The sequence below is a fragment of the Rhagoletis zephyria genome, unplaced genomic scaffold (genome assembly GCF_001687245.7).
Source record: "Rhagoletis zephyria isolate East Lansing unplaced genomic scaffold, Rhagoletis_zephyria_1.1 Rzeph_scaffold_02678, whole genome shotgun sequence".
Lineage (NCBI taxonomy): Eukaryota > Metazoa > Arthropoda > Insecta > Diptera > Tephritidae > Rhagoletis > Rhagoletis zephyria.
Genome location: NW_016159762.1, coordinates 67,053 through 77,468, shown reverse-complemented (window position 1 = coordinate 77,468; position 10,416 = coordinate 67,053). Strand labels below are relative to the sequence as shown.

At 33.9% G+C, this 10,416-nt stretch overlaps 1 protein-coding gene across 1 annotated transcript in view; it reads left to right on the top strand.

The window, feature by feature from the left end:
* Positions 1-6: 6 nt before the first annotated feature.
* The window catches only part of LOC108367422 (dedicator of cytokinesis protein 1-like), a 49,255-nt gene continuing 38,845 nt past the window's right edge, over positions 7-10,416 (top strand). The window contains 1 exon segment of the mRNA XM_017622028.1: positions 7-210. Coding sequence (XP_017477517.1) covers positions 132-210 — 79 coding nt within the window. The 5' untranslated portion in view covers positions 7-131.

Sequence of the window (10,416 nt, the reverse complement as noted above, 5' to 3'; positions counted from 1 at the left end):
TCCATAACGAATTCAAAGAAAGCGATTGGCAGTGATAGTAAAAGTTATAAAACTAGCAGTGAAGTGCATAGTAAAATAGGAAAGAAAAAGCAACAAAAAGGTGTCCCACAAAAGTGGAAAATCAAAACAAGATGACGGTGACGACGATGGCAACAACCACGATGGCAGCAGTTTGGAAGGAGGCTAATAGCAAGCATGCCTTCGGAATCGGTAAGCTGGGTTTCTAATAAATANCAAGATGTTGTCATACAAAGGGGAGGAACCTTCAGTTTTACGCTTACTCTGAACGGCGATTTGCATTTTAAGAGAAGCTGTTTTTCATGGCAGAAATACACTTGAAGTTTTGCCTTGGCTGTAGGGCGAGCGCTATTAGAAAAAAACTTTATTGTCTTTTGTTTTTGATGTTATTCGGAAACTGGACTCGTTCTCAGGCCTTGCGGAATTGTAGTCTGCACTTCTAACCATCACACCAGAGCGTACATGCAAACGTACTTTTGTTAAAAAGTTTCAATGCAATTTGTGCAAGGAGTTCAGATTGCTTTCATAGAACTTCAAAAGTACCCCAAAATACTCCTGCCTACCTGAACCAGCCATGTTTGCCCCATCAGTGTAATTGTTTTTGTTTTTGTATTTTGAATAATATAACAAAAACAAGTTTTTCACATTATATTCGGCTCTTTTACATCGTCGCAATAGTCACTTACCATTCCTAATTTTAGAGCCTGATTGTATTTTCCTTTGCAACCATTTCGGGGAACCAAGACTCATTGCTTTCTACTTTACTTCAGTTTTCCCGCCATCTACTTTCATCTCCATTATAGCCACTTCAGGTCATTAGTTCTATGTGTTGTCTGGCATGAATAGTTCTTCACTGGAATGAGAAACCAAAGATCAATTAGAGGCTAAAAGACAGGTACCGTCGACCGACCTTCTGCAAGGCAACTTGTTACATCGCATATATGTATGTACATACATATGTACGTACATACATACTCGCGTATACGATCAAGTTCATATGTGTGTTTGCATGTTGAATGTACATTAGGGTGGTCCAAAATAAGTCCAATCGGAATTTTAATACTCTCATCGAGGATTGTTTTGTATTGAATAAAATATTTATGCACCTCTTTCTTATTTTAAAATCAGAAAATATTTAGAGGTCGCTCAAAGCGCTCAAAATTCACCATATGTTTTATATGAGAAAAACAACTTTTCAGTGAAATGGTACAGAATTCTTCAAAATCTATATTTTTCGATAGGAAATTCTGCTTCTCTTTAGGAGACTTTCAATAAAAATACCCAATTATTTATTTGACCATTTTTTAATACAAACATTTTTTTATCGGTATAGAACAATCCTAGGGGCTGAGAGCATAAAAATTCCGACTTTACTTTTTCACATGCATTTTTTGTCCACCATAATGTGCATACAATCTTCCCAAAAGCCTGCGAACAAAACAAATTCAAAGGATTTTCCACCTTGGTGCACTTACTTCACATTTTCATCGTTACCTGGGCTTCTGGCTGTCTAAAATTTCGTTTTCCAAGAGTGTGGAATATGCCACGCTCAAGCTGACTGGTTGCACGTGGAAAAAAGTGGATCACGTTTAGAGTTTCAACACTCACGTACTTGAGAATGAAAAAAATAAGAATGCAAGGCGTCGGTGGTCGGCCATTGGTTGTTTACAGTAAAGAGATGCTTGTGGAATTTCAGTGAATATCGCGCAATATCACAGGTACTACTTGTGTACATACATACATATGTACGCATACATTTTTACAGTGGATATATGTACACATACACATAGATAATACAAGTTTATATGTATGTAAATACATAAGTTTATACATCTGACTTATGTAAATCTCAGCTAATGTAACTGAAAACCCGACTGTACTTGAATTAGAATCATATAAATAATTGCAAGTCTACAGGCAGGTGATATGAACAGTAGCTGTGCCGTGGAGCGCAATAGCAGCTGTGGCAGTGACCATGAAACTCGATTCGATCTTAAACATCTAAGGTTGAAGCGTTGTAATTGCAATTTATTGTTGTTTTCAAATAAATGCTGTAAAAAATTATATAATTAGGAATATCAAATCAAAAGTTTTGGCTTTCGTTTTATTTGGGAAAGGTCGAATTTTATGTATTTAATTAACTGCCTAGCAACAATTTAAGTTGTGTACAGACATTTACGACCAATTGAATACCTAATATATACTTTAATTCTAAAAAATTAAAATTCTACTGAAATTTATTACGCATTAAATAATTCTTCAGTTTATTCGAAGTAATGATTTCGAGTCTGACAAGTCGTGATTCAAAAAATTTTGAGATATAATTAAATTCAGACAAAGCTGAACCCAATAAAAAACCTCAAAACGACGGAGGCTTCTGCAAGGAACATTTAAGTAGCATTTTCATAAAAATTTCCGATTTGCAGTCTTCTTTATTTTTTTTTATGAATTAGGCTGATAGTCTGTCAAGAAGAGAAGAACAGCCAATTGCGTCATAAATAATATCAACAAAAAATGATGAAGCCAGGATAATTCTTCTCTTATTTACAAACCTTACACTTACATATAAGAAGTGACATAACCCCAAGTAAAAAAAAATGTCACTGTAAAAGGGGTGACATAATTCCAAATTTTTAAATTGGAGTTATGCTACTTGGAGTTATGAGGGCATTCAAATTCCGACATTTTACTTATTTTGGAACACCCTAATAAAGTAATATTCGATATTTGCGATATAAGATTTGATAAACGTACACTTCTTTGGAAGTCTTAAATTTTCTTATTCCACAAAAGATATCCTCTTAAGATAAAAGCAAAGATCCAAAATCTAATGAAGTTGAAGTGTTGTTGTAAATAGGCTCCATATTCATCATTCACGAAGTTCATTAATTGATGCTGACGGCTTACGCTTATAGGAAATAGAAATTGAAAAAAAACCGAGGCAGTACGTTTAGAATTAATAAAGTTCCAAAAAGCTATAGGAGACACTTTGATGTTATTTTCAAAGCCTAGACGTATTTGCGAAATATGTTAACATAAAACATAATTTTGAACCATGGTACCCGATTTCTACAATTCTATTTTTAAAGTAAGGTGGTACCGCCGAGGTGGTCCCCTACTAATTTGGTTAAGATCCGATCGTTGAATCATGAAGAAATTAACGATACTCTTAAATTTTTATATTAGAATTGAAGTCAGTTCTTTTTTCTGGCTTAAAAATTACTTGAATCAAATTAAATATAAGAATTTGATCTCTTGGCCATCATTTCAACAAGAAATATTTTCATTAAGTCACTTTTTAAATACATACATACATACATATCTTGTAATAACATATGTATGTACATATGTATATGTATTTACTCATTTAGTATTAGTACGGTAAGAGAGACAAGCTGTGTAATTAAATAAAATTGATTAGGAAAAAACATACTATTGCTAATTAAATTTAATCAGTTTCACTTCGACGCTTTCAACTGCCAACTGAACGTCTCAACAAAATGGGCACAATTCCCCTCCCTCCTTCTTCGGAGCCATTGATGGACAAACACAACGAAAATACACATACATTCATATAAATCTACATAAGGGTGGTCCAAAAATGCATACGCATAAGTAAAGTCGGAATTTGTATGCTCTCATGCCCTAGGATTGTTCTATACCGAAAAAAATATATCCGCTCAAAGCGCTCAAAGTTTTTCATGTATTTTATATGAAAAAAATTACTTCATAGAATGGTATAAAATTCTTGAAAATCAATATTTTTCGATCGGAAAACTCCCAATTATACCCAATTATTTATTTAACAATTTTTTTCATAGCAACTACATTTTATAGGTCCACCAAGACTCCCAGAAAATGCAATGGCGGATAAATAAAAAATCTTTAGGATTAAAAATGGTTAAATAAACGATTAGATATTATTATTGGAAGTTTCCTGAAGAGAACCAGGGTTTTCCGATCGAAAAATATTGATTTGCAAGAATTCTATACAATTTCTATGAAAAGTAGTTTTTTTCTACCATATAAAAGACATTGAAAAGTTTGAGCGCTTTGAGTGAACTTTAAATAATTTTTGCTTTTCAAATAAAAAAATATGGGTATATTTTTTCAATATATAACAATCCTAGGGGGTGAGAGCATTAAAATTCCGACTTTACTTCTATTGGACCACCCTAATGTACATACATATGTAAACTAAATAAAAGTAAGAAATTATTTGGCTAAAGAGTAACTACATTTGTGGGTATGTGCATATACATATATGTACTTACATATATACATATGGATGTGCATTAGACCGTACTTACCGCCTCTCAAACAAAAAAAGGTCGCCGTACACTACGCCATCAAATAGGTATTTTTGTTTGGCATTTAAAAAAAAAATGTTGTTTGTGTCTTCAGTAAATGTTGACGTCTTCCTTTCACATTTGGCGGTGACACCTACCATGTATGTACAATAGGGTGGTCCTTAAAAATCAAATGAACGAGTTTTTTCAGTCTCAGCCCCTCAATCGGTAATACCGCGGTCACAGATATCACATATAAATTACAGTCCCGCTTGGAGAGGGTTAAGGCGTGTCGCACAGGGGGCAAAGTTGAGATTCCTCTATTTAAATTTCTTTTTTATCATCTAACGCCCAAAATCGATACTGTCATAGTCAAAGATATAAGTATTAATTTTGGTCCCGATTGGGCCCGTTAAGGCGTGTGTCTTCTACGGAGACTAAAAAAATTGGTGAGCTTTAATTTACTGACCTTAGGGTGGTACGTTAAGTACTAGAAAATAAATTCAACCTGAGACAAAAACATCGATGTTCATATTTAAGATTCCCGCCTGTAAATGCCGAAATGGCTATAGCTTCGACGTTGAACTTTTTTTCTGGTGCGGTCTAATGTGCATACAGCTAAGTTTGCACTTAATGAGCTGGAGGGGCTAACACCTATGATCGAGCTGTCGGCGTATGGATGTATACATACATACATATACAAATGTACTTATCTGTACGTGCTATGGCGACACGTACATATGTATGTTTATTGCTTAGTTTTTTCATTATATTTTCTACTAAGTATCACTTGCGTTTTTACCTATTTCTCTAGCCTTTACTTACGATTGTTTCTATAATAATTTTTGTGTATGTATTATTTTGATTAACGCTTTTTTTTATTTTTGCTTTTGTTTTCCTTTTCTATCTCGTCGTTTTTAGTATTTTGTGTTAAGCGAAATTCTCTTTTCAGCTAGTGCACTGAGTTTCTTTTAAGTATCGCACAATTTTTCGCTTACTACTTTTTAAGCGCGATATTCGAGTGCTCTCCACCTAGTAATTATATATATACGCTTATACATATTAGATTCATACTTTTTATTACATCTTACGACAGCCGGCTGAGGGACTGACTCGTCATCGGTTGGCCATATGAACGACTGTTTGGAGCTAGTATTTATGAGCATATACAAATGTATGTATTAAAAAAAAAAAAAAAAAAAATCACCACATCACTGCATTTCTGGTTGAGCTGTATAATAGTTTAATTTAATTAATTTAATTATTTACATTCTCCTATATTCGAAACTCATATTTTCGTTTTAAAGTAATTCTCCGTTGTACATACATACGTTATTAACATTAAATATTTTTTGCGCAATACCTACATATATGTACATACATAAAATTTTTAGACTGAAGTTCTTTAGCTTACTTTCAATTGCTTTTCTTCTAATAAAAACATTCGCCAGTATTAATGAATTCACTAGTGAACCCACATGGCGCTAATACGCCCTAAATGTAATTTAAAAAACCTAAAAAATATTTCAAATGTTAGTCAGTCATGAGCCATCCGAGTGCCATATTTCATCTAAAACCGCGCAGTCGTTTCTGAGTGTAGAGAGATCTCGCATGGTGTTGGTTATTAATTTAATCAAATTTGAAATCACCCTGTACCGATAAAAAATTACTTAACTTCAAAAAATAAAACCTTACCTACAGGCAAAGGTCTTTAATTTTGGAACTCTCATTTTGGGAACTCGAAATCTAATGATCTTCACAAGAAATGGCTTTTTGGAAAATAATTTGCATATATACATAATTAGTTAGATCGATATGATTTTTCGAAAAGGTGGCAAGTCCAATCAAATTTCAAACTAAAGCTTTCATAAATCTCTTTCGATTGACATTTATTTTTTTTGTATATCATAAAACTTTAAAATATTTAAAATATTTTCAAACTACTACATTCTTAAAACTTTCGTCTGGCACCCATGTGGTGATAGTTATTTCTGTTACTTAATTCCTTTAATTGAAATTGGATTATATTTTTTAAACCGGTGGCAACCCTGCAACAGTAAAGCTAAGAAAAAAAGCTTTTCGAAACCATTTGGATTGATACTCATTTTGTAATACATAATTGGTTTTTTTTTTTTTATTTTGAATCTAATTTTTTAAAAGCCCAAGACTTTTAATTTGGCGCCTCATTTTTGCAAACCGAACGAACGGTGCAGATCTGGTGACCTGGACAAAAAATCCCTTCGCGTATTATATATGTATATAGGTATGTATGTATATACATATATATAGATAGCAGGGTTGGGCACACTGCACTAAATTTTGAATGTATCGAGCATTTCATTACCACTACTCGGATAGTAGCAAATTTTCCTAAATTTGAAAACTAGTGTAATTAGTCAGTGATAGTGAAATTTTCGTTACCTTTCCGCTAACCAGATAGTGAGACTAAAAATTATATTTCACTATCGCTATGTAGTGCTAGCGAAATTTGAAGTGCACTATCACTAACCATATAGTAATCATGAAATTTGGAATGCACTACCACTCAAACTCTAGTGGTAGTGAAAATTACGATTTAGTGTAATTTGCCCAACCCTGATAGATACATATCCTCCCCTTCATTTTCAAGTTATTTACTAGCATTTAACCCATAAATGACTTGTTTATTTATCCTACGCACCGTGGATGTGGTCCACAAAAGCGACCAACTATATATGTACGTCTGCTACCAACACGACGCACGGCGATTGCCTGCAAACACTGTAAAACACTTACAGCACTCGAAATTGTATTAATCGCCTGCTCTTTGCCCATGGACGCCGCAATCAGCTTTTCTTTTATACATACATAAATATAATATATTATGTAAATTTCCCCACATTTGATTTACTTTTTGCTTCACCAAAGCTGCTTGCTGCTTTTGTTGTTGTATCAGCCAAACAACCAACCAACCAACCTTGTTAGTGAATGCTTCGAAAGTGTGTTTAAAAATAAACTCCCTCTATACCTCGTACACCATCTCGTAAGCAAACTCTTCCTTCAATTTTTTTAATCTTTGTGTGCTCTATTTGTGTTCGCCTTGTTGCTGATTTTGCCAACTGCTTGAGCCCTCTTGCACGTACATTGGCCTGCACTTCACCGGCAATGTTACACTCCGCCGGTTGTGGCGGCGATGGCGGCGATGGCTGCTGGTGGGGCTGCAGTTAGTATTAGTAGGCCTGGCTGGCCGCCACTAAAGTCAACGGTAATAGGAGTTTTTGTATATAACTCATTCATACAAACATATTTACATTTGTATACAAACATAGTATAATCGCTGCTGTTGCTTGCAGGCGCAACACGTGCTCCAGCTCATCAGCCGACTGAGTGCTTTGTTCTGGTTTTTTTTCACCCTTTTGTGCTGGGGTGGGTGCAACTGCGGTGCTGAAGTTTTATTCTTTGTCCTAATATTTACCATAGCTATATTTGCAGACATGCCTCTGTTCACATACATATACATACATACATAATATGTATGTAAGTATAACAGGTTTTTACCTTTGTTTTTGTATGAATAATTTATTTGTTTGCTCACAGGAGGTACATATTAGAGGTTTACGCCGCCGAGCCACGCCGCCGCCGAGTTACGAAAATATCGGCGTTCGGCGCCTAAGGAATTTTGTACAAAATTTTCATGAGGATGCTCATTGAAATACATCGTTTGAAGGAAGTACTACTCGTATAAATAACGCTATTCTACGAAATGAAAATTACATTTGGAAAGTTTTTTTTTAACTAATTTGGGCCACTAAATAGGAATATAATCTCCTTTATTTTTCCAAAAAAAAGCGTAACTCAAAAAAAAAATAGGAAACACTTTTTTTTTCGAAAGCTTTTATTATAGTTAAAATAGGGTCGAACCAAGGCATATAAACAGGAAGTAGGATGAGAGAAAAAAAACATTTGCGTGTATTTTGTTGTTGCTTCTAGTATCGAAAATGTCAAAAACTCTGCTGATTTTTTTCCTATAAATCAAAGCGTATCATGTGAAATACAAACAAAAATAGGATTACGAAAATTGAAATTGGAAAAAATAAAAATTGTTGCAACTTTCTTTCTTAGTAAATCAGCGGTTATGATGCTGAGATGGACGAACGTTCAAAAAGCTGCTATTCAATCGCTTGTTTCGCATGGAAAAAGGTTTCACATGGAAATAGATTTTAACAATTTAGAATTTTTGTGGGAAAAAATTGAAATATTTGACATTTTCGAGACCAAATAATTTGAAAAAAAAAATAAAAAATCAAATCAGCTGCTCTACTTATACATACTACCTGTTCAATGGAAGGTTTTGCTCCATCGCATCACATGTTTTCTAAACAGGGTTAAATATCCCTCTTTTTCGTGAGGATTAGTATTATTTTTCATTACATTCGGTTATCCTTAGAAAAATTTGGCGCTTAATATTTTAGCGGAAATTTTAACCATCTATAAGCCATTTTTTAAACAGTGGGTGAAAAAGGCTCGCTCTGGTGGGAGTTGATGGGTAAAACTGTTGGAAACAAGTAGACCACCCTTGTTTTCCATCTACAACCCCCAACAAAATCGTAAGAACTCTGTAATTTAACATAACGGTAGATAAGATTATTACAAACATTTATTAATAGCAACATAAATTACTCCCATAACTTAACTTTTTAAATTTTTTATTTCTTTAAATTTAAATAGTACATACGGCCGCCGCCGCCGCCGATTATTTTTAAAGTTGACCACGCCGCCGCCGCAAAGCCTCTCGGCATAAACCTCTAGTACATATCTGTCTTCGTATGGAATAGTAGCTTATGTCGGGAAGCTGGCTTTAGTATAATGCAGCATTCCGTTTATTCTTTAAACGACAAGCATTTTTTGTATGAGACTTAATAAGAATATTGACTTGCTAGTATCGGAACTATTTCTGCACGTTTATTTGCCAAAATTTCTTCAACTGCTCGGCGCCAGTGAGTCATTCGCAATTCGCGATTTTTCCGCCGAGATTTACAAAATTTATTATATTTCAGGACTTCTACCAAAATATTTCAGAAAAATATTAAGATTTACTTGAGCTGGACCGATTTTTGAAAATACCTCCAAAAATGGAGTTTTTTTATGAATAAAAATAGTTTCTAAAAGGAGTTAAAAAAAAAATTCCTCAGATGACAAAACAGTTTAAGCTTTGAAAATCAATATAAAAATAAAATGCTGCCAACGCTTTGGAGGTCTTGTCTTATACGTGAGATTTCCACGATAGTTTTATATCCAGAATTACTCCTAGATACTTACTTGACTTCGGGAGAAGTTTGACTCCCTTAAGTGTGAGGGTATTGAGACCATCCAAGCCTCTCCTTCTAGTGAAGAGCACTAGGGTTAAGAGGAATTAGGGTTCATTTACTACTAAATTTCCCAAACTTTTTTGCCATTACATATTGGGTAATATTTTCTCCCTTAACTACAAATACAAAGAGTACGTAATTCATGAATACGTTTCAACAGTGCCTAAGTGTCTTTTAAGCTAACAGTAGCAGTATTTTTAAGCAAATAATTTACAAAATATTGTATAAACAATACTTACTTAAACTTATAAGAGCAGATAACGGCACACATCCACATTTTTTTTTTACATACATAAATATTTTTCTTTTCAATGCGCAAAAGAAATAAGCCACCACTTTTGTTACTCGTACTTTGATGCATTGTTCCACTAGTTTCGAGTGGTAGGGCACATACATATGTATGTATATATTCATGAGCATAACTTTGCCTTTATCCTCATCTTGGAATTGACGGTCTATTGACACAATTAAGCAACTATTCAGTGACAGAGCAAGCAGAGGACGAACGAAGGGACCATCACAAGCATGCTTGCAGTCTTTCACTACAAAAGCAAGTGTGCAGTATTTTACATATACAATATACATATATATGGGGCATTCCATACCAAAACGGACGGGGTTCACACTTCATGTGTTTGATTTGTTGAAAATTTTTACGGTTGATACATAAATATAACTAATAAATAAATATGAGATTTCAGCTTGATTAATACATTTTTAAAAACTTTATGGTACAACAAAAAAACAAATCGATTTAATAG